Source organism: Saimiri boliviensis, chromosome X (assembly GCF_048565385.1).
Source record: "Saimiri boliviensis isolate mSaiBol1 chromosome X, mSaiBol1.pri, whole genome shotgun sequence".
Lineage (NCBI taxonomy): Eukaryota > Metazoa > Chordata > Mammalia > Primates > Cebidae > Saimiri > Saimiri boliviensis.
Window position 1 is genome coordinate 34,294,113 of NC_133470.1, and position 25,117 is coordinate 34,319,229.

A 25,117-nucleotide genomic window follows, 5' to 3' on the forward strand; every position below is an offset into this window, starting at 1 on the left:
TTCAGGTCTCCTCATGACCATATCCCTGTTGTCCATTGTGTATGGAGCCTTGCGCTGTAACATCCTAGCCATCAAAATCAAGTACGATGAATATGAAGTCAAAGTGAAGCCTCTGGCATACGTCTGTATCTTCCTGTGGAGGAGCTTTGAGATTGCCACTCGAGTTGTAGTCCTGGTCCTCTTTACTTCTGTCCTGAAGACCTGGGTGGTGGTTATAATACTCATCAACTTCTTCAGCTTCTTCTTGTATCCCTGGATCCTCTTCTGGTACAGTGGTTCCCCATTCCCTGAGAACATAGAGAAAGCCCTCAGTCGGGTGGGCACCACCATTGTACTATGCTTTCTAACTTTACTCTATACTGGTATCAACATGTTCTGCTGGTCTGCTGTACAGTTGAAAATAGACAGCCCTGACCTTATCAGCAAGTCCCATAATTGGTACCAGCTACTGGTGTATTACATGATGAGATTCATTGAGAATGCCATCCTCCTCCTCCTGTGGTATCTTTTCAAGACTGACATCTATATGTATGTGTGCGCACCTCTGTTGGTTCTGCAGCTGCTCATTGCGTACTGCACAGCCATTCTCTTCATGCTTGTGTTCTATCAGTTCTTCCACCCTTGCAAAAAGCTCTTTTCTTCCAGTGTTGTTGAAGGCTTTCAGAGGTGGTTGAGATGTTTTTGCTGGGCCTGCAGGCAGCAAAAACCCTGTGAGCCGATAGGAAAGGCAGATCTACAGTCATCCGGAGATAGAGATGAGACACCTTCTAGCAGTAAAACAAGTCCTGAGCCTAGTCAGTTCTTGAATGCTGAAGATCTCTGCTCTGCTTAATGGGACCCAATGTCTCAGGGCACAGACATATTATTTTCTGGGTTTGATACCTGTTATTCATATAAATAATTAGCCCTGCACAGGGAACAAGGCAGGAAGTTAGCTGTCAACTCCTTATGAGCTGCTCCTCTTTATACAGCTCTTGGGTATGTAGAACTGTATGGGAAGAAGCCTGGGAAACCTCTTGAGTGTTGAAGGGGCAGCCCAAGGCATCACAGTTCACAGGTAACCATGTTATGTTCTTCTAGGCATTATTGGCCTTTTCACTGACAAGTTACCCCTGAAATCTGAGTTGTAGTGGTTAGATGCATCAGGTGGAATGAGGAGAGGGGCTTACCTGTTCTCTAGTTTTCCAGACTGTTGGTTTGGGTAACCTGAAGATTTATTATCACTGAACATAGTTTTCACCCAAGAGCTGTCCTGGTGACCAAAAAAGGTTACTAGAGTTTGCTATCAATGACATCATTCCAGTCAGAGCTTTCAGGAAGGGCTGTTCAAGTTTGGTTTTTGAATAGATAGATGTTTCATATTCATCTCATTAGGGCTTTTTGTACATAGCCAACTGTAGCTACCCTGGCATGCTGTCTCTAATTGATTCAAGAGCCTAGATTTGGAGACTTTATTCCTTAGCATCCATGGATGCAGAAATGAATAATAAATTTGGCTATGGAAGCCCTGGAATTTTAGGAAAGTTGTGATTCCTTGATATTTTGGTGAAATTCTGGATCAGGAGGGGTGTTAAAACATCAAAATTATGGAGGCTTATATAAGTAGAATTCTTATCATCTTACTCCTCCTCCCCCATCTTTGCCTGTCAGGAACATTTCAGACAAGAGTTACCTTGGTTAACTTAAGGGTTTTTTTTTTTTTTTTTTTTTTTTTTTAGAAAACCTCATAGAAATCTCTCCCCCAGTTCAGGTATATAGAGAATTTTCCTTTTCATTATTTGAAGGAAGAGGGTTTTCCTCACCACCACCCATAATTAAAGATTTACTTCAGAAACTTTTCTAAATTATAAAGACGAATGACCAGAACATTTTTGTCTTTCATTGAATGCAGTTTGATTTGACATAATCATGAGTTAATTTGATAAAGATCTCTAGTTTTATCCTTTGACACCCTTTAATGTTCTATATATTTTTTCCTTTAATCTGAGACCCTATTTGTTTCATAAAAGAAGATTGGTTGGCATATTCTCAGTTGTCTTGGAAAAAATGCCTAGCTCTAGTACCATTATTTCTATGATTAAAATCTTGAAAGTGAAATACTTGAAAACAGGTGACCATAAAGATCATACCAATTTAGAATGAATATTAGAGTAAAGTATGAGAAATTTACAAAAGGGCTCTATTTATGGACTCGATTTTACCATATGGAATAGGGATCCATTCTCTGTGTTAACCCACAAAAGGTATTTATCTGGCCATTGCACTTCTGATAAATTTCATTTTTAATTCTTCATGGTGTCAAATTTTTAAGTAATTTAATGCACACAGGTGAAAATGCAATTTAGTGATCAGTTTCTATTACATTCAGAGGTCAAGGAAACTGCATATATTCTTTCACAAGGCATCTATATTGTTTAATATTTATAGAGTTCATAGAAATACATCAATAAGCTTCTAACCTATTCAGCCTCAATTTCAGTTTTTCACATTTGAAATGTTTTTGATTTATCAATATTTGTGGTTTAACTTTGTGGGGATACCCAGACAGTAGATCATTTTTTGTCTCTATTTTACCAAATAAGAATAACACTCAAGACTATGTTTTCCATTCCAACACATCACTTACCACTTTCACCATTTTTAATAGGCCTAAAATAGTGAGCATATATAATCAAAATGATACTTCATACAACATATACTTCCATGCACTCTCCATGTAATCACATATATGCATAGATACACAATTGTAATACATAAAACATCCTTGAAAATATATAATGACTTGGAGTAAAATAAAAGTACCATGTTAACACATCATTTTTTTGTTTTTTCTAATTGACAAAAGGGATCCATAAATGATTAAGAGAGCAGTAAGGGAATTCTTTAGTCATTTCAAGTGTGCATTTGTATCACACCAGTTACTTGTGTTCATTGACACCAAATATTTTCAAGCTTTTTGTCAGGCATTCTTGCCTTGAGGTTTTGCAGTAGCAAGTGGTAGGAATGATAGTGCTCCCTTTTCACCTGAGATGCCTTCAGCTCATACCTTGGGAGTGAGGTGTGGGAGTAGCCACCAGCCTGCCACTGACTAGACACATTAAGAATTAGACAAGGATGGAGAGACTGGTGTTTTCCAGCCTTGGCTTGGAAGCTTGTTTCAAAAACCATTACAAAATCTTAACCTTCAAATACATTTTAAATCACTTTAATTTAGAATATAGGTGAGCAACTTGAGTGATCCCAAACCAAACTAACAGTGCTGGTTTGTCAGATACCCAAAGCCCACTTCACACATTTATAAGGACAGAGATTTGGGCATTTTGTCAGTTTTAACCTCTGATATACAGGTATTCCAGCTTGGGGACATGTATGTCCATTCACTTTTGGGGAGAGATATCACTACTTTCTTTCTGTGTGGTGAAAACATAAGCCATGGTGAACTGATAATTTTTGTTTTTAAATTATTTATTTACTGAATTGGCAAAATTACAGTTCAAGCTTCAGAGCTACATTGTCCTATGGGCATAAAACAAACCAGCAAATTTTCTCATGCATTTGAAGTTAAAATGTGTTTTTCAGTTATAATTTCAATTTTTAAATTTCTTGGTGCTTTGTCTAATTAATTACATGCCGTAATTTGTCAGAATAGCTGCTTCAACTGAATTGCTATCATTCGTCTGGATGGGAGTGAACTATGTCCTCAAAATATATTGAAATAAGTTTGTCAAACTTGTTTAGACTTTCTCTCATTGCTGTAGACAGGCCAGTGTAGAGATTGGCATTTCCCTGTCCAGCCCTACAACTTAATTCCTCTATGCCTCAGATTCCCCATGATACACTTGTCCAACCTACCTCACAAGGTTGTCAGAAAGATCAAATTAAATAATAGATGTGAAAATGCTTCAAAAATGTTTTTAAGTGCTATGCATATTTATAGAGTTATTATAGTTATTCAAATCCATAAAAAGGTTATTATTATTTTTTTACTGTTTGAAAAGAAATATGTAGTGTCATTCATAGGAGTTCCTGAGTGGATATGTGAATCTTTGGTCTTCTTGGCAGGTGCCTTTTCTCTTACCACCAGTTGCTTACAAAAATTAGCACCCAAACACATGGCACTTGGAGGAAAAAGACCCACTGAATCTGATAAAGTACTTTCTGGTGGCAAATGAATTTTTCATTTTAGTATAGTTTTCTATAAAGGATATAACAACATCTTTTGATAATTGTGCTTTACAACTTGAATGCTGATTCAAGGCATTAACTGGATATGAGTTTAATCTTTTCAGCCTTGTAAATGGGAAAATATACATTAAAATTGATTGTCAAATACAGCATTTCTTTGGAAACCACCTTAAAACATTAGTGCTATGGTTATGAGTGTATGTGCCAGTACTTACCATTGTGGATATGAGCTTTCGTTGACTGCTTCTCTGCAGTCATTAATGCTAATAAATATTGTTATGTTTCTTCATATAATAAATTAATTTTTCAATTTCTCCTTGTATTTCATTCCTTATACAATTCTTACATGGCATTTTAACTTCAGGGACTATTTTTAAAACAGAAATTTTTAAATGGTTTCATTGTGACTGATTATAGTTTTATAACCTCACCTGGAAATTCTTTCTGTAGGCTGAGAAATTTGAGAGTGCTAAGATTCAGCTTTGCAGGACAACAGCAGTCCATGAAAACTCCTCTGATTATTTTATAAGTATTTAATCCATTTGTTAAAAACTACATTTCTGGATACTAAGATTCTGTTCAGTTGTCCATTAGTTGCCATGCACAATACAAAAAAGGGAGGCAATATACATTCCTTGTGCCTCTTTGTTTTTGTTTTGTTTTCTCTTTGTAAGAACACAACATGAGTTGTATGCTCTTAATGTTTTAAATTCACAATACAGTATCATCAACTATGAGTACTATGTTGTACAACAGATCTCTGTAACTTATTTTTCTAAGATAACTAAAACTTTATACCCATAGAACAACAACTTCCCATTTCCCCTACCTCCTAGGCCCTAGCAACTGCCATTCTATTCTCTGCTTCTATACGTTTTGCTATTTTAGACACCCCATATACATGGAATCATGCCATATTTGTCCTTCTGTGTCTAGCTTATTTCACTTAGCATAATATCTTCCAGATTCTTCCATGTTGTCACAAATGGCAAGGTATCCTTCTTTTTTTTTAAGGCTGAATAGTATTTAGTAATATGCCATATTTTATTTATCCATTTACCTATCAATTGACATTTAGGTTATTTTTATATCTTGGCTTTTGTGAATAATGGTTCAATGAACACTGGAGTGCAAATATCTCTTCAAGATCCTGATTTCAATTATTTTGGATACATACCCAGAAGTGAGGCTGTTGGATCACACAGAAGTTTTATTTTTTTAATTTTTAGAGGAGCCTTCATACTGTTGTCCATATTAGTCATACTATTTTACATTCCTACCAACAGTATACAAGTATTCTAATTTCTCCAAATCCTTAATTACATTTAATTTTTTGGTTTTGGGGATAGTAACCATCCTAACAGGTGTGAAGTGATATTTCACTGTGGTTTTGATTTGTATTAAGGATGTTGAGCACTTTTTCATATACCAGTTTTCTATTTGTACATTTTCTTTGGAAAAAGGTCTGTTCCAGTCCTTTGTTCATCTTTTAGTTGGGTTATTAAGCACTTTCTGCTATTGAGTTGTAGGAGCTGTTCCAAGACTGTCAGATATATGATTTGCAAATATTTTCTCCAATCTGTAAATTTCTTCCTTTGCTGTGCAGGAGTCTTTTAAAATAAATATTTTCATGTTAAGAAAACTGAATATTAACAACTACAGCATTCAGGTAAGTCCATATAAAATTATTTAATTTGGTATTTATGTTTCATTTTGAAATAATTTTAAACTAATAGAAAAGTCTGAAGAATAGTGGAAGGAATTTCTTTATAACCTTTACCGAGATTCACCTGTCATTAATATTTTACCATGTCCATTATCATTGTCACTTTCTTTCTCTTTTTTGTGAACCATTTGAGATTACGCTCCTACGTTACACCCCTTTATTCCTAAATACTCTGATATGTTTTCCCTATGAATAAAGGTATTCTCTTACAGAGCCATACTACAGTTATCAAATTCAGGAAATTTAATATTGACACAATACTAATATCTAATCTAATATCTATACTCCAGTTAACAATTGTGCCAGTCACTTCATTTGTTTTCACAAAGCTTCCTCAACCATGTGAATCAACTCAGTTTTCTTCTTTGGGGTTGTCTTTATTTAAAACTATGAGTAAGTTTTAACTTTTCTATGAATAATGGGAGAACTACAGCAGATGTAGTTGAAAAGTTATTTGAAGAAAAAACATAGATGTTATCAGTGCTGACTAATAGCTTAATACTGGAAATTTGAGATGTTTATTGGCAAACTGGGCAATTCTTTTTTATGGACGTCCATTTTCGGCTTCAAGTGTTTGCTGTTTAATATTTCAACCTGTAGTTCACTCCCCTCCTCTGCCTTGTTGCTATAACTCTATTTTACAGTGTTTGGGTCCAAGTTTTAAAAGATTAGGAATGAGGTGAGGGAAGTAGATATTATTCTGCTATGACCATATTTCTCTGAGCGACTCTCTTCCAGGAAACTATATTTTCTATAAACATCTCTCCAACTGGAAAAGAGCTCAGAAATATCAACTATACGTTGTAACATTTTGAGCATTTCCTCTTTTTCAGGAAAAGGCACTTCATAGCAGCAGACATTTGTACAGAGCTGGAAATTCAGAAACATCCCCAATCCCTACTTTCCCAGCACACATATACAAACACACAACCCCTGTCAGAGTAGACCCCCAATATGCTAAGAAGTTGAGTCTGCCACAGAAGCCTGCTCTAGAGAATGACCTAACATTTTATCACCCTCTCTGCATGGCTATTTCTCCGGAAATTATTAGGCCAAGGAGATCTAGAACACTTGGTTTAAGCAGGTTTTAGAATTCAGAGCATTTTTAAAGAGTGTTACTGCAACATATAGCTGCATCTCTCTGCTGCAGGTTATCAGAAAACTTTACACTCAGACTCTGCTGTAGCATGCACCTTCGTGTAAGGGAGTCCGAGGGTTTGCCTCCTCCCAAGAAGGATAAATTTGTCTAAATTGATTTTGAGGTTCTGCCTGTGCTTTCGCTCCCTCCTGCCCCTCATCCTGAATTAATTTTCTCTCTCTGAATGATGAGTTCCTGATTGAAACCTGATTAGCCTGCTTCCCAGAGCCCTGGAAATACCATCCTCCTTAGACATATACATTATGCATACTGGTTTAATTTCTTATCAGTTTGCTTCCTATCTTAATTACCTAAACTCTAGAGTTAATGAGTTAGGTTTTCAGGGGTGATAGCACTCAAGAAATAAAACAGGATTTTGAAATTCTGTTTTGGAGTGATACTGCAACAGCACACCCACTGCCACCCTAGCAGGGAGGATAATGATTCCCTTTTGTTATCTTCCCAAGGTGACCTTCTTAATTGGATTGGCAGAATTTTCTAGAAAAATGGTTCCCGTCTGTAGGGCTGCAGGTCTCCAAGAATCAAAGGTATTGTGATTCTCTCCACTAACTACAGGTATCTGGCACACACTTGTGCAATTATTTTTCAAACTAATGGGAATGCTATTGTGAGTGATAGGACAGTACTGATTAAAGGTGTCACTGTAGTCAAAGTAATTTTGTCATTATCCTCTCAGCTCCCACAATGAACAAATATTAAAAATTCAACCACTGTCATTTGGAGGGTGACTTTAAAGGATGTCTTTTGTAATTAAGGTTATTGGGAACTATTACCCTGGGAAGTTTTTCTGTTTGTTTCGTTTTCTGCTGAATTATTTTCTTCTATGGACTTATGGTACAGTCTTTTCCTTTTAAAATGAGGGTAATTCACCCACAAATGATGTGGCTTCTCTCATTTCCAGCTTGCTTCAAGAGATCAGAAAATATTTTTATATTAAAAGTGTACTGTAAATGTTCTTCCTTCAAAAAGTATATTATCTACCTTCACAGGAGGTATGTAATCAAGGTGAAATGCTTCTGTAGTTTCAAAGCATTAATAAATGTATATTATTATCATAATATCCATCAAAATAACATGATTTCTACACATTCTTCAATTTACCTCCCAGTTTACTTCCTTGGCCTTATTATAATATCAGGGTGCTTTCAGCTACAATGGTAGAATACCTGGTTAAAAGTGGCTTAAACAATAGGACTTCATTACCTGTATTAGCAAGCAGCTTGGAAAGAGGTGATTTTAGATTCTAGCAGGCAAACCATCCTCAGGACCACGACGCTTTCCATCTTTCCTGTTGCCTTCAACCTGTTGCTCCATCTTCATACTTGTCTTCTTCTTATTGAAGCATAGTAACCTGACCTCCAGGTATCATATGTACTAAACTGAATCTGGGCTTCTTTTTCTTGAAAGATGGCAGGGGTCCCAAGAGTTTTGGAAGGAGGCAAGGTGGTCGTCTTCAGCTGCCAGGGTCGCACATTTCTTCCACTACCATGAGTTACAGAAAAAAAAAAAAAAAATCCTAATTTTTCTGCCTGAATGTTGACCTCATTTTTTAGCTCTTAGAACTTCTTGGCATTGCTTTCCATTACATTTTCCACCTCCCAGACTGAATTTATGGTCTACTTTCTCTGGATAACTGATTCTGAAGGAAAAAGAAAAGCAAGGTTTCTATTAAGCCCTAAAGAGCTACCAGGGTACAGCAGGACAATTTATATCCAGACAGAGCTTTGGGGTAATAGACGAAAACAAATATTATGTTCTTGGGCCCCTGACAACATCTGCATATTTCCAAAGGAAAATCAATTTGATGCTAGAATGCCGTCTCTTTAAAAGCACTCAGTTCGGCATTTAATACTAATGACATTATTAGCACCGGCGATGTCCAGTATTGCAGCTACTAGACACATGTGACTACTAAGCATGTGAGATGTGGTTATTCCAAATTGAAATGAGCTGTAAGTGTAAAATACACACCAGATTTTGAAGATTTAGCACAAAAAATTCAAAATATCTTATAATTTCTACATTTGATACCATGTTGGAAAGTTTTTTTAAATACATGAGGCTAAATAAAAGATACTGTTAAAATTAATTTCACTTCTTTCTACTTTTTTACGGTGGTTACTAAGAAATTTAAAATTTCCTATGTAGCTCCCATATCTTGTTTGTATTACAGTGGACAAGACATTTTGCAGATATGTTTTATCATGAAGAGCACTAAGTGTATACCAGAAAAACGCTGGATTAGCCAAGATCTGTTCCTTGGATGGCATTTCCCTTCTCTCATGTCAGGAAAGGTGTGTTTACAATAAGAACAAGGACGTCTCACTCTAATGTATTACTTCTGTGTTCAGAAAGTGTCCTGAGCAATGAGAGATGTTTTCTTTTTCTTTTTCTTTCTTTCTTTCTTTTTTATTTTTATTTTTTTGGTGACACAGTCTTGCTCAGTTGCTCCGGCTGGAGTGCAGCAGCACCATCTCAGCTCACTGCAACCTCCACCTCCCGTGTTCAAGCAAGTCTCCTGCCTCAGCCTCCTGTGAGGCTGGGATCACAGGCACCTGCCACCATGCCTGGCTAATTTTTTTTTTTTTTTGTATTTTTAGTAGACACAGAAGTTTCACTATGTTGACCAGGCCAGTCTCCAACTCCTTATTTCAAGTGATCCTCCCACCTAAGCCTTTCAAAATGCAGGGATTACAGGTGTGAGCCACCACACTTGGCCTAGATGTTTTCTACTAAGTGGTTTCCAAACATGGCTTCCCATTGGAATCACCTGGAGAGGATGGGGGTCATTGAAAATGCTGCTTCCAGGCCACACCTTAGGCCAATTAAATCAGTATCTCTGGGCATGGGACCCAAGCATCAGGGTTTGCATCTGGACTCTCCAGTATTCCAGCAATCTTCCTTTATAAGCAAAGGTAGGTGTCTGGAGCTTACAACAGTGAGCCAGTCATCCGATATAGGTATCTAAAAGTATCAGAATTACTGATTTCTTTACACTGTGTTCAGATGTTCAAGTAAATGTAGCTTCTTTATATTCTAGATAGATTTACACTTCCTTGTGATTCCCTGCCAGAACTGGGTACCAAAGAAAGTGGGGGGAATCAGCCTTGCTAAGCTCAGTGCCCCCATCTCTTCTCACCTGGAGGGTCTATCTCTTCGGAGTGATTGCATGTCTGTGAATTAAGTGCTCTATATTTCAGGATGCCTCCCACTGCCCTCCTCCTTCCCTGAGATGGTAGTACCCAGGTGTTTGGGAAAGACACTGCATGCTACCTCCTGGTAGAGGGGTACCAGGAACTACCGGCCTGAGGCTGGGCCTACGGCTGGCTCAGGCCCGGGTTTGCTCACATGGGTCCCTCTTAGTTCTGCTGGACTCTGCTGCCGAGATCTTCAGTTGTCAGGGCCTGTCTTCTGCTTGCTTCCACGCCTCTGCTTAGCTCGGTCTACTGTGAGCTGGAGCCCAGGAGTCCATACTCTTCCAAGGGCCGGGACTGGGCAGTTCTACACAGGGGCATGATGAGGCTGGGCTCCTGGATTCCACGTTGCCTCATCAAAGGACCACTTTCTGCCCTCTGTTGGCATGGCCACATCTCTCTTGCTTAGGAATATGGGATCAGATAGCACCCCAGAAAAGGGACCCTCAGACAGTACCCAATGAAAAGAGGCGGAGAAAACCCTGAGCCTCTGGTATTGCCTCAACCAATGTATTGTGTCCTTCCTAGGCTTAGTTGTGGAGGAGGCCATCAGAACACAGGGGCCTCAAGTGCCAGCCTCCCTCTTTCAACAGTCTATGGATGCCCACTGCCTCTTGCCCTCCTTCACAGCCTCCTTTCTCTGGGACAGCAAGTCTTCAGTGCCAGGCATCCCAGGTTGAAGCAATGTCCTCTGCACTGTGGGGGCACTGTGACCTCAGTCCTCTAAGACATGCTTTTGATCTGCTAAGTGACAGCCAGAGGAACTTGGACAAGGTTCTCTCTCACAACAAAACCTGGCTTTCAGCATCATGACTTCAACTAAAAAAGTCTTAGTTTGGCTAGCCCCGAATGGAAATACTCTGCCTTCCTTTTTCCAATTCGAACCCAAATCTCATCCCTCCATTATCCCATGCCAAGCAGATGATGCCTTAGGGTACCTAGAGCCAGGGTCGGAAAAATGCAATAGAGAAAAGTCCATTCATATGCGTTTTAAGCCATGACAACTACTCTAGTTGCAATTATGTAGGAACACTTATTGATTGCCAGGCCTTGTTCTGTGTACTCCATGTAAATTAAATCATTGTAATCCAAGCCACAATCTAATGAGGAAACAGGCAGAGAGACGTTAAGTTACTCACCAAAGTCACACAGCTGTCAAATGCCAACCAGAGACTTGAGTCTAGCCTGGCTCCAGAATCTGTGCCATAACCACTGAGCTCCTCTCTCCTTTTGTGTGGCCCTTTCCCTCTGCACTCTCCCACCTTTCCTCTTGAGAGATGCCAAGAAGGAGAGCTGCAAGAGAGCTTTCTTTTCACAAGGGAGGGCCAGGAGAGTCTCTCCTGATATGATTTTGGAAGGAGTTGTAGGACAGTATTTTAAAAGTAAATCAACGTGCAGGAAGACTACGTCAGTTGTGTTTGTTGTCCATTATGAATGTGCCCCCTATTCACAGGAGATGTGGAGTCCAAATCCTTTGCTTATGGCTATTTGAAATCTGGGCACCTTCATTAGTGTTACTTATCTTAAAATGCCCCCACCCCCACTCCACGGCTTCACTCATTACTGCCTCCTCATTTCTTCTGTCGCCTGTTCTCTGCCCTGGACAATTCATAACATGTCTTTATGCAATTCAATGTCACCTTCTCATTGCTTCCTACATGTGTGTTCTATTTCTCTATCTTGACCATGACCCCCTTCCAGGTGGGAACTATATCCTATATCAGATTTGCAGCCTTCACAGTGACTTACACAGTGGGGAACACATAGTAGGTGCTCAAAAAATATTTGTGGATTGATTCACTGGAGAAATGCTAAATGATCTCTGTGTCTTCTTGGTTAGTTCACCTCCTTTACCTAATTGCTTGCCTTGAAAGTTACATTCAATCTCTTGCTTCCTGTATACTTCAGATATGTGTATTGGGCTCAGAGTTAAACTGCCTGGGCTGAAAGTTTAGCTCTGCCAGCTCCTTGCTGAGTGACTTTTGGCTAGGTGTATTTACCTCTCTGTCTGTTTTCACAAATGTAAAACAGGGACATAATTGTATTGTTTCACAAGGTTAATGTGAGAAGAAAATGAGATAATTCACACTCAACAGACTAGTGCCCAGCACACTGTCAACATTCAGTAAATTTCAGCTATCAATAACATGGTGTGTGTTCCTCATTTACCTCATAATCTCACTTCGATTGCTCTCCAGTTCCTACATTCCAAACATATTTACACTTGCATGATAAAATGCAACAAGTTAAGTATTTTAAATTTTCTATGTTCACTCCTGTTTCATCATATTTTTCAGATACAGGTATACCTCAGGGATTTTGTAGGTTTGGTTCCAGACCACTGTAATAAAGTTAATATTGCAATTAAAAAAATTTGTTTTTCAGTGCATATAAAAATATGGTTAGAGCATATTGTCATTTATTAAGTGTACAATAGCATTATGTCTAAAAACAATATACATACCTTAATTTAAAAATACGTTATGGCCAAAAATGCTAATGATTATCTGAGCCTTCAATGAGTCATAATCCTTTTGCTGGGGGAGGGTCTCACCTTAAGGTAGATGGCAGCTGGCTGATCAGATTGGTCATTGCTGAAGGTTAGGGTGTCTGCAGCAATTTCTTAAAGCAATGAACTTTCCTGCATCGATTGAGTCTTCCTTTCAAAAAATATTTTTCTAGCGTATAATGCTGTTTGATAGCACTTTACCCACAGAAGAACTTCTTTCAAAATTGGAGTCAATCCTTTCAAGTTGTAAATGATTTAGCAACTAAGTTTATGTAATATTCTAAATCCTGTATTATCATTTCAACAATGTTCACAGCATCTTCACCTGGAGCAAATTCCTTGTCAAGAAACTATTTTCTTTTCTCATCCATAGAAGCAACTTCTAATCTGTTAACGTTTTATCATGAGGGGAGCAAGATGGCTGATAGAAGACTCCACCAGTTGCCCCCTGCCCCTGCAGGAGCACCAGATTTAACAACTATCTACACACACACACACACACACACACACGCACACACACACACACAAGTGCCTTCATAAAAAAGTGCCTTCATAAGAGCACTCACATTACCTGGTTTTCGCTTCATGTCACTGAAAGCGGCACTGAAGAGGGTAAAAAAAGACAGACTTGAATTGCTGATGCCACCCCTCCCCCATCTCCTGGCAGTGGCATCATGGCATGGAGAGAGAATCTGTGCACTTAGGAGACGGAGAGCACAGCAATTATGAGACATTGCATTGAACTCAGTGTTGCCCTGCCACAGCAGAAAACAAAACCAGGCTGAATTCAGCTGACCCCTGCCTATGGAGGAAGTATTCAAAGCAGCCCTAGCCAGAGGAGAATTGCCCATCTCAGCGGTCACACTTCAGTTCCATCAAGCCTCATCACTGTGGTATAAACTGCTTTGGGGCCAAGTGACACAAAGACTGCAACTCCTAGGCAAGTCCCAGTGCTGAACCGGGCTCAGAGGCAGTGCACTTGGGGGGCACACCCTTCTGAGACACCAGCTGGGGTGGCTAATGGAGTGCTAGAGGCATTCCTCCCCCAGTCCCAAGCTGCACAGCTCATAGCTCCAAAAGAGACCCCTTTCTTCCACTTGAGGAGAAGAAAGGGAAAAATAAAGAGGACTTTCTTTTACATCTTGGATACCAGCTCAGCCACAGTAGGATAGGGCAACAATAAGAATCATGAGTCTTCTTTCCTGGGCCTTAGCTTCTTAATGACATTTCTAGACACAACCTGGACCAGAAGAGAAACTGCTGCCCTGAAGAGAAGGACCCAGTCCTTGCAGGACCCATCAACTTCTGGATAAAGAGTCCTTAAGCCTTGATGAACCAGCAGCAATGCTCATATTGTATGCTGTGGGCCTTGGATGAGACTCTGAGACTTGCTGCTTCAGGTGAGACTTGGCACACTCCCAGCTGTGGTGGCTACAGGAAGAGGCTCCTTCTGCTTGAGAAAAGCAGAGAGAAAAGTAGAGGGGAATTTGTCTTGTGCCTTAGGTACCAGCTCAGCCACAAGGGGGTAGAGTACCAAGCAGGTTTTGGGAGCCCCAAATCCAGGACGTGGCTCTTGATAGCATTTCTTCACCTGCCTTGGCTCAGACAGGAGCCCACTGCCCTGAAGTGTGAGTTCAAGACCAGGTAGCATTCACCACAAACTGACTGAAGAGCCCTTGGGCCTTAAAAGAAAAAACATTGGAGATAGTTTGCTGGTACTCCCCATGGGCCTGTGGTGCTGGTGACCTCAGGGTGAGGCTCCTCTGCCTTTGGAAAGGGGAAGAGAGAGTAGGAAAGACTGCATATTTTGGTTTGAGTGCCATTTCACCTGCAGTGCAATCGATCACAAGGTAGGCACCTAATGTTTTTTACTCTAGTTCCTGGTTCCCAACAGCATCTTTGGTCTCACCTAGGGCCTGGGGGAGTTCACCACCAGAAGGTAAGAGCACAGCCTTGGCTGGCTTTGCCACCAGCTGATTGTAGAGCCAAAGGCCCTTAAACAAACATAGGAAAAAGCCAGGGAATGGTTACAGCATGCCTTAGGTGAGACTTGACAAAGTTAACATCTCTTCATGATACAAACCCTGAAAAATCTGGGTGTAGAAGGAACATACCTTAACATAATAAAAGCCACATAAGACAGACCTATAGTTGGTATCATACTAAGTTGAGAAAAACTGAAAGCCTTTCCTCTAAGATCTACAACACGATAAGGATGCCCACTTTCACCACTGTTCTGTAAATCCTATGTAGAGCAAACAGACAAGAGAAAGAAATAAAAGGCACCCAAATTGGAAAGGAAGAAGTCAAATTATCCTTATATGCAGATAATACAATTTTATATTTGGAAAAACCTAAAGACTCCACCAAAAAACTATTAGAACTGATAAACAAATTCAGTAAAGTTGCAGAGCACAAAATCAACATACAAAATCAGTAGCATTTCTACATCCCAACAGTGAACAATCTGAAAAAGAAATAATCTCATTTATAATAGCTACAAATAAAATAAAATACATAGGAATTAAGCAAAAAAGTGAAATATCTCTATAATGAAAACTATAAAACATTGATGTGAGAAACCAAAGAAAACATAAAAAATGGAAAGACACTCCGTGTTTATGGAAGAATCAATATTGTTAAAATGCCCACACTACCCAAAGAAATCTATAGATTTAGTGTAATCCCATTCACAATACCAATGACATTCTTCAAAGAAATAGAAAAAAAAAGTCCAAAATTTATATGGAACACAAAAAGGCCCAGAATAGCCAAAGATGTCCTAAAAAAAAGAAAAGAAAAGAAAAAAAGAAAAGAAAACTGGAGAAATCTCATCAACTAACTTTGAGTTACACTACAGAGATATAGTAACCCAAATGGCACAGTACTGGCACAAAAATAGACACATAGATCAGTGGAACAGAATAGAGAATCCAGAAACAAATCCACACACCTACAGTGAACTCATTTTTGACGAAGGTGTCAAGAACATACACTAGGGGAAAGACAGCCTCTTCAATAAATGGTACTGGGATGATTCTACATTTATATGCAGAAGAATGAAACTAGCCTCCTATCTCTCACCATGTATAAAAATTAAATCAAAATGGATAAAAGGCTTAAATCTAAGACCTGAAACAAACATTGGGGAAACTCTCCAGGACACTGGAGTGGGCAAATATTTCTTGAACAACACCCAACAAGCACGGGCAACCAAAGCAAATATGGATAAATCAGATCATGTCAGGTTAAAAAGCTTCTGCAGAGCAAAGGAAACAATCAACAAAGTAAAGAGACAACCACAAAATGGAAGAAAATATTTACAATCTACCCATTTCACAAAAGATTAGTAACCAGAATCTATAAGGAACTCAACTCTTTAGGAAAAAAAATTATTATCTCGGTTTTAAAAGCGCAAAAGATCTTAATAGACATTTCCCGAAAGATAAGACATACAAATTGCAAAGAGACATTTGAAAAGGTGCTCAACAGCACTGATTGTCAGAGAAATGCAAATTAAAACTACAGTGAGATACTATCTCACCCCAGTTAAAATAGCTTTTATCCAAAAGACAGGCAATAACAAATGCTGGCAAGAATGTGGAGAAAAGGGAAGCCTGGTATGCAGTTGGTGGTAAAGTAAATTGGTACAATCAATATGGAGAACCTACTTTTCTCTATGTGGGCTTAACATATTCAGTAAATCATGCTGTAAGCAGATGTACTGTCATCTAGGTTTTGTTGCTTCATTTCTAGAGCACAGGCAGAGTAGATTTGGCTTAATTCTTATGGGCCCTAGAAGTTTGGAATGGTAAATGATCATTGGCCTCAGCTTAAAGAAGAGAAAGAAAATGTGGTACATATACTCACTGGAGTACTGTTCAGCTATAAAAAGGAATAAGATCCTGTCATTTACAACAACATGCATGGAACTGGAGATCATTATGTTAAGTGAAATAACCACAGAAAGACAAACTTTACATGTTCTTCCTTATTTGTGAAGAGCTAAAAATTAAAACAATTAAATTCATGGATATGGAGAGTAGAAGGATGTTTACAAGAAGATGAGAAGGGTATTAGTTGGGGTGCAGTCAGGAAGAAGTGGGAATTGTTAAGTGGTACAAAAACATAGTTAGAAAGAATTAACAAGACCTAGTATTTGCCAGCACGACAGAGTGACTATAGTCAAAAATAATTTAGTTGTACCTTTTAAAATAACAAAGAGTGTAATTTGTTTGTAACACAAAGGATAAATGCTTGAAGTGATGAATACCCCATTTTCATGGATGTGATTATTATGCATTGCATGCCTGTATCAGAATATCACGTGACCCATAAATGTATGCACCTATTATATACTCACAAAAATTAAGAACAAAAAATGAGATTGCAGTAATTCAGTCACTTTTTTATACTCCAGTTCTAATTCTAGCTCTGTTGCTATTTCTACTACATCTGCAGTTGCTTCCTCCATTGAAGTTTTGTATTGTTCAAAGTCATCCATGAGGGTTAGAATAAACTTATTCCAAACTCCTGTTAATGTTGATATTTCTGACTTCCTCTCATGAATCATGAATGTTCTTAATGTCATCTTAAATGGTAACTTTTTTTCAGAAGATTTTTCTATTTCCTTTGACTAAAACCATCAGAGTAATCACTTTGTACGGCAGCTGTACCTTACAAAATGTATTTCTTACATAATAACACTTGAAACCTTAAATAACTATTTGATCCATGGCCTTCAGAAAGGATGCTCTATTAGCAGGCATGAAAACAACATTCATCTCCATGCACATTTTCATCAGAGCTCTTCGTTGACCAGGTGCAGTGTCAATGAACAGTAATATTTTGAAAGGAATTATTTTTCTCTACAGTAGGTTTATGTGGGCTTATTCAGTAAACCATGCTGTACACAGATGTGCTGTCATCCAGAAATGTGTTTCATTTCTAGAGTATAGGCAGAGTAGATTTGGCATAAGCCTTTTGGGCCCTAGAAGTTTTGGAATGGTAAATGAGCATTGTCTTCAGCTTAAAGTTACCAGCAGCATTAGCCCCTAACAAGAGAGTCAGTCTGTCTTTTGAAGTTTCGAAGCCAGGCATTGTCTTCTCTTCTTTGGCTATGAAAGTCCTAGATGCATCTTCTTCCAATATAAGGCTGTTTGTCTACATTGAAAATCTGTTGTTTAGTGGAGCCACCTTAATGATCTTAGCTGAGTCTTGTGGATGATGTTTTGCAGCTTCTCCATCAGCACTTGCTGCTTCATCTTGCATTTTTATGTTACGGAAACAGCTCTTTTCCCCAAACCTCATGAACCAACCTCTTCTATCTTCTAACTTTTCTTCTGCAGCTTCCTCAACTCCCTCAGACTTCACAGAATTGAAGAGCTAGGGCCTTGCTCTGGATTAGGCTTTGGCTTAAGGGAATATTGTGGCTGGTTTGATCTTCTATTCCAACCACAAAAAATCTTTCTCCATATCAGCAGTAAAACTGTTTTCCTTTTTGTCATTCCTATGTTGACTGGAGTGGCAATTCTAATTTCCTTCAGGAACTTTTCATTTGCATTCAAAACTTGTCTTTTTGGCACAGAGGTCTGGTTTTTTGCCTCTCTCAGCTTTCAACATGGCTTCTTCACTAAAAATCATTTCTAGCTTTTGGTTGAAAGTGTAGATGTGTGACTCTTCCTTTTACTTGAAAACTTAGAGGCCATTGTATGGTCATTAATTGGCCTAATTTCAATATTGATGTGTCTCAGGGAATAGGAAGGCCTGAGGAGAGGGAAACAGATAGGGGAACTGTCAGTTTGTGGAACAGTCAGAAGACATACACATTTATCCATTAAATTTGCCGTATTATATGGGTATGGTTTGTGGTGCTCAAGAAGAATTCTGATAGTAATATCAAAGATCACTGATCACAGACCATCATAACAAATACAATAATAGTGAAAATATTTGAAATTTTTCATTTCTTTAAAAAATTTCAGAGAATTACCAAAATGTAGCCCAGAGACATAAAGTGAGCACATGCTGTTGGAAAAATGGCGCAGATAGACTTCATTGAGGTAAGGCTGCCACAAACTTTCAATTCGAAAAAAAAAAAAAAAACCCAGAAAAAAACAATTACGTTCAAAGCACAACAAAATGATGTATGCATGTATGCCATTTTCAAAGGGATCCCTTGGCAGTCACACTCCCCTTGGCCAGCAGGTGGCAGTGTTTACTCATTGCGGTACACAATATTGTCCCTGCCTTAGCACCAGGGCCCAGTTTTAGCTTGTTTTACAGTGTATGTGTTCTAATTTTCTCCTTTTTATATTTCTTATTCTGTGACTCGTTGCTTTTTCTTTTTCACCACTTCCGTTTCCCTCCAATGCTAGACCCATCTCTATTACGCACCTAACAACCTCCTTAAATATGTGCCTTGTAGAATATTTTCAGGAATGCAGGTGAGGCTTATGTATCACCCCTGGAAACGCCAATGAGAAATAATGCCTTTAAAAAGAGCCATCTTGAAAAGCCTGAAAAATTAAGACTAAATCAAAAAATATTAAGTCCTAAAAAGGCAGGGAAGGCAAATACTCAGCTGGCTTGCCCATGTTTACCACTCCAAACCCATGACAGGACAAGATGCTCAGTGTGAGGCTCTCTTACCACACTGGGTCTTGCCATGGTTTCGCAGTCCTTCTGAGCACAGCTACTCAAGAAACTTCTCTTCCTAGCAGGCAAGCATGACACACCCTGCCAAACCAGGAAGGGCAAGTTTCTGTAATAGGGCACACTATATGTGCAGTTCCCAAGCATTACATCTGCATTTAGTTGCGTTCCAGGGGCCACTGGCTAAGTCTTTCCACCTTTTTCTCTTACCCAGTATGATAACAACAACAGTGCATTAATAATAGCAGCTACCATTAAGTAAGTAGCCCATGCTATATGTGAGGCAATTCGTGATTCATATGCATTATCACATGTGTTCTTCAAAACAGGATGAAAAGTAGAAGTTACACAAGTGGAGACCACAGACTAGGTTAAAAAATTGGTCAACGGCAAAGTCATACAGACAATAAGGGGAAAACCCAAGATTTACTTGAAACCATCTGACTTTTAAAATCTTACTCTTAACCTCCCACTCTTTTGAGATCCTCCAAGTCACCACATGTTCTTTCTTCAGCTGCTAAAAGTGAAGCAGAGCCATCACCCCCATGCCCACCCACACCCACAATTTCTCATTACCAACCCCCTCTCATAGTTCTGCAGATCAGACTCGGCAACCTGGTCTGCTGCTCTGGAAAGGCTGTGGTCCTTTACTTCAGGGTCCTATCTCCAGCATTGTGGGAAAGAGGCCCTATAGCAATCGGCCCAGTGGCAAAGGGTAGCTAGGCTTAAGGCAAGAAAGTGCACACCACCAGTAGGGCTGCAGGAGCCTGGTGGACTTGGAGCAAATTGGGAAACCTTAAGGGAGGCTTAGAGGCGGCATGTCCCCTGATTCAGAGGTGGGGTTTGGCTTCTCTGAGTCGTCAGTAATTCTCCACACCCTGGTGGAGGGCAGCTCCTCAAAGGACCCATAAAGGAATAAATTCTAGTCTGATTGGCTGTTGAAACGAAGGAAGGGGTCAGCACTTTCACAGCCTGGGTGAGGTATATGAACCATTTCTTGCAAAAACTGGCCTGATTTCCCTGTGAGAGCACTATCAAGAGATGTCACATTCCTGCTGCTTTCATTGTGTGGTGCTTTCATTGTGTGGTCCCAGGTCTGATGAAGAAGAAAGAGAGGAGCAGATCACCATGATAGTTTTGGTTCCCTGCATCATTGATTTTATTGACCTGAAAAATGTGTAGCCATGGAAACTGTGGAAAGCTTGTTCTGGAAAGGCCCTACTAGCCTAGTGTTCTGTACTTTTTGTAACTTATGTTCCAGAAGTCTTCCACCTGTGGGTTGCAAACTGTTAACAGATCCTCATATAAATTTAGTGAGTCACAACCAAAAATAATTGAAAAGGAAATAGACAAGAATTAAATACTAATGAGATATCAGACAGCTTTCCTTATATGGAGTCAAGTATCCTTTGGGAGAATTTTTGTTTCCATTGTATACGGTTATGAGTATATTTAGTCACAATATAAAATGTGTTTTTACTGTGGCTCTGGTAACAAATATTTGTAAACTTGCTGGGTATGGTGTCTCATGCCTGTAATTCCAGCACTTTGGGAAGCTGAGGCAGTTGGATCACTTGAGCTCAGGAGTTCAAGATCAGCCTGGGCAACATGGTGAAACCTCATCTCTACTGAAAAAAAGACAAAAATTAGCTGGGCATGGTGCACGTGCCTGTAGTCCCAGCTACTCGGGAGACTGAGACACTAGAATCTCTTGAACCCTGGAGACAGAGGTTGCAGTGAGCCAAAATCATGTCACTGCACTCCAGCCTGAGCAACAGAGCAAGACCCTGCCTCAAAAAAAAAAAAAAAAATTGTAAACTACTGTGAACCCAAATCTCAACTTTACTGAAAGGAAAATTCTCCTTTTTCATTTTTCCAGAGGAGGGCACTAGTAATAGTCAAACACTGGACACAACTCAAATGCCCATCAACAGTAGAAGAGGTAAATAAAATATGGCATATTTATGCAATAAGAATATTACACAGCAATAAAAGAATGAACTATAGCTACATGCAACATTATGGATGAATCTTACTGACACGTTGAACGTAAGAAACAAGATAGAAAAAGAATTCCTGTTTTATGATTCAATTTATATAGTTTTTTTAAAATATGGCAACTCTATTTTTTTAAACATTTTTAAGAACTACCAAATAGTTTTCCAAAGTGGCTACAATTCATATAGTTTTTTAAAGGCAAAATTAAATTCCGTGGCCTATTAATCCATTCATAGGTAGTAAGATTATAAAGAAAAGTGATAATCACATAAAATCAGGGTATTACCTCTTGAGAGGAGGACCATAATTAAGAAGGAATATGTTTTTCACAAGATGGCGCCAAAAGCGAAGAAGGAAGCTCCTGCCCCGCCTAAAGCCGAAGCCAAAGTGAAGGCTTTAAAGGCCAAGAAGGCAGTGTTGAAAGGTGTCCACAGCCACAAAAAAAAGAAGATCTAGGCCGGGCGCGGTGGCTCAAGCCTGTAATCCCAGCACTTTGGGAGGCTGAGGTGGGTGGATCACGAGGTCAAGAGATCGAGACCATCCTGGTCAACATGGTGAAACCCCGTCTCTACTAAAAATACTAAAAATTAGCTGGGCATGGTGGCGCGTGCCTGTAATCCCAGCTACTCAGGAGGCTGAGGCAGGAGAATTGCCTGAACCCAGGAGGCGGAGGTTGCGGTGAGCCAAGATCACGCCATTGCACTCCAGCCTGGGTAACAAGAGCGAAACTCGGTCTCAAAAAAAAAAATAAAAATAAAAGAAGATCTGCACGTCATCCACCTTCCTGCGGCCCAAGACACTGCGACTCCGGAGGCAGCCCAAATATCCTCGGAAGAGCGCCCCCAGGAGAAACAAACTGGACCACTATGCTATCATCAAGTTTCCGCTGACCGCTGAGTCTGCCATGAAGAAGATAGAAGACAACAACACACTTGTGTTCATTGTGGATGTTAAAGCCAACAAGCATCAGATCAAACAGGCTGTGAAGAAGCTCTATGACATTGATGTGGCCAAGGTCAACACCCTGATTCGGCCTGATGGAGAGAAGAAGGCATATGTTCGACTGGCCCCTGATTAAGATGCTTTGGATGTTGCCAACAAAATTGGGATCATCTAAACGGAGTCCAGCTGGCTAATTCTAAATATATGTATATCTTTTCACAAAAAAAAAAAGAAGGAATATAACAAGTAGCAGATTCTAGAGGACAGGCAATGTTGTTTCTTAACCCGAGTGGTGCTTACATATGTATTCATTTTATAATTGTATGTTTATGTTATATTCACTCCCAGGTATACATATTTTATCATTTTTAAAAGAGATTTTTTTAAGTATCAAAATTTTTTAAAGTTATCAAAATTGTACCTTTCTTTTTAGGCTTTATTTTTTTTTATTATGAATACTGTTGCCGTGTATCACCTTGCATATGTTTCCTGTGGCGTTTGTGCACACATTTCTATACACTATACATCTAGAAATAAGATTGCTAAACTAGGCCTCGTGCAGTGGCTCATGCCTGTAATCCCAGCATTTGCGAGGCCAAGGCGAGTGGATCACCTGAGGTCAGGAGTTCAAGACCAATCTGGTCAACAGGGTGAAATCCCATCTCAACTAAAAATACAGAAATTAGACAGGCATGATGGCAGGTGCCTATAATCCCAGCTACTCAGGAGGCTGAGGTGGGAGAATTGCTTGAACCCAGGAGGCAGAGGTTGCAGTGAGCTAAGATCATGCCACTACACTCCAGCCTTGGCAACAAAAGGAGACAAAAAAAAAGAAAGAGAAAGACAGAAAGGAAGGAAGAGAGAAAGAAAAAGAAAGAAAGAAAGAAAAAAGAAAGAAAGAAAAGAAAAGATTACTAAACTATAGGATATGCATATCTTGAAATTGCCAGTTATTTCCAAGTTAATTGTACTAATAAACTCTCACATGGGTATTACAGGATAGCACCTATGCTCCACACACTTTCTGCAGCTTAGTCTTGTTAACATGTTTAATTTGAGTCATTCTTTTAATTTTATGTTTTACTAAAGTCATTGGAATATTTCAGTGTGTTTTTTAGTAGACCTGCCAATTCTAGGTGCTTGCACATTTTTTGAATGATTTCTTGGATACAAAACCAAATGCACAGGCAACAAAAACAAAAATAGATGAGTGAGAGTATATCAAAATAAAAAACTTCTGCACACCAAAGGAAACATTTAACATATTTAAAAAGCAACCTACAGAATGGAAGAAAATATTTGCAAACAATATAACTGATAAAGAGTTAATATCAAAATATACAAAAAACTCCTACAACCAACCAGTTTTAATTCACCTAAACTAGCAACATCTACATCTACTAAAGTCAAATAGTAGGTGGGAAGAGATAGCATGGGGAGAAATGACAGATACAGGTGAGGGGACGGAAGACAGCAAAGCACACTGCCATGTGTGTACCTATGCAACAATCTTGCATGTTCTTCACATGTACCCCAAAACCTAAAATGCAATTAAAAAAAAAAAAAAGAAGCTGAAAGGAGCCATCAGGCCCAGACACACATGTCATTTAGCCGGAAGGATATCCGGGCAGGCCCAGATTCAATTCCTAGCTTCACTACAAACTCCATGAAAAATTGCTGGGAATTTTTGCATTATTTTTGTCCGCAAACTCCAGACAGTTTTAAAAATTACATGAGATAAGAGTGGGAAAGCACCTTCTCTCTTGGAAAATTCCAAAGGATAATTATAAATACTTTCTATAGCCCATAATTTCAGTGTTGCTTATGGGTATTTATTTAAATATTTGCCCAGACTTTTGCTATCATAGATGATATCATGGATGACAGATTGCTTCTCTATTTATCAGGCTCCAAAAGTAATGTACACACTTTGACATAGCATGTTGGGAAAACCAGAACTCCTTAACTGAAAAGAAAACAAATCTGAACTTTGTTATATTAAAAAAAAAAAAAATGTGTAGCTTCAATATGGCATGGATTGAAAGATATTTGACTTTAGTAGATGTAGATGTTGCTAGTTTAGGTGACTTAAAATTGCACTGGAAAATTTCCTTGGGGGGAAAAAAAAAGGCAGATAAAGTACTTGAAAACATTTTTTTAAAGAATACATACAACTGACCATCAAGTAGATGAAAAGATGCTCAACATCACTAACCATCAGGGAAATACAAATTAAAACCACTGTGAGACATCACCTTTTACCTGTTAGAATGGTTATTATTAAATAACCCAAAAGAGAAGAAATGTTGGCAAGAGGTGTAGAAATTAGAACACTTGCACACTGTTGACAGGAATATAAAAACACACAGCCACTATAAAAAACAGTATGGAAATACCTCAAAAAATTAAAACTAGAACTACCATATTATCCAGCAATCCCACTTCTGGCAGTATATCCAAAAGAATTGAACTCAGAATTTCAAAAAGATATCTGCACTGCCATGTTTATTATAGCATAATGCACAATAGCCAGGACATGGACACAACCTAAATGTCTATCAAGAGATGAATGGATAAAGAAAATGTGGTATATACATACAAGGAAATATTATTCAGCCTTAAAAAGAAGGAAATCCTGTCATTTGTTATAATATGATGAACCTGGAGGACCTCATGATAAGTGAATAAGGCAGATACAGAAAGACAAATACTGTATGATTCCACTTATATGGGATATTTAAAATAGTCAG

General features: G+C 38.9%; 1 protein-coding gene across 1 annotated transcript in view; it reads left to right on the forward strand.

The window, feature by feature from the left end:
* Nucleotides 1-24,778, forward strand: part of XK (X-linked Kx blood group antigen, Kell and VPS13A binding protein) — a 67,559-nt gene extending 42,781 nt beyond the window's left edge. Inside the window, exon 3 of the mRNA XM_003924057.4 lies at nucleotides 6-24,778. Coding sequence (XP_003924106.1) covers nucleotides 6-832 — 827 coding nt within the window. The 3' untranslated portion in view covers nucleotides 833-24,778. The remainder of the gene's footprint in view (nucleotides 1-5) is intronic.
* Nucleotides 24,779-25,117: the final 339 nt, after the last annotated feature.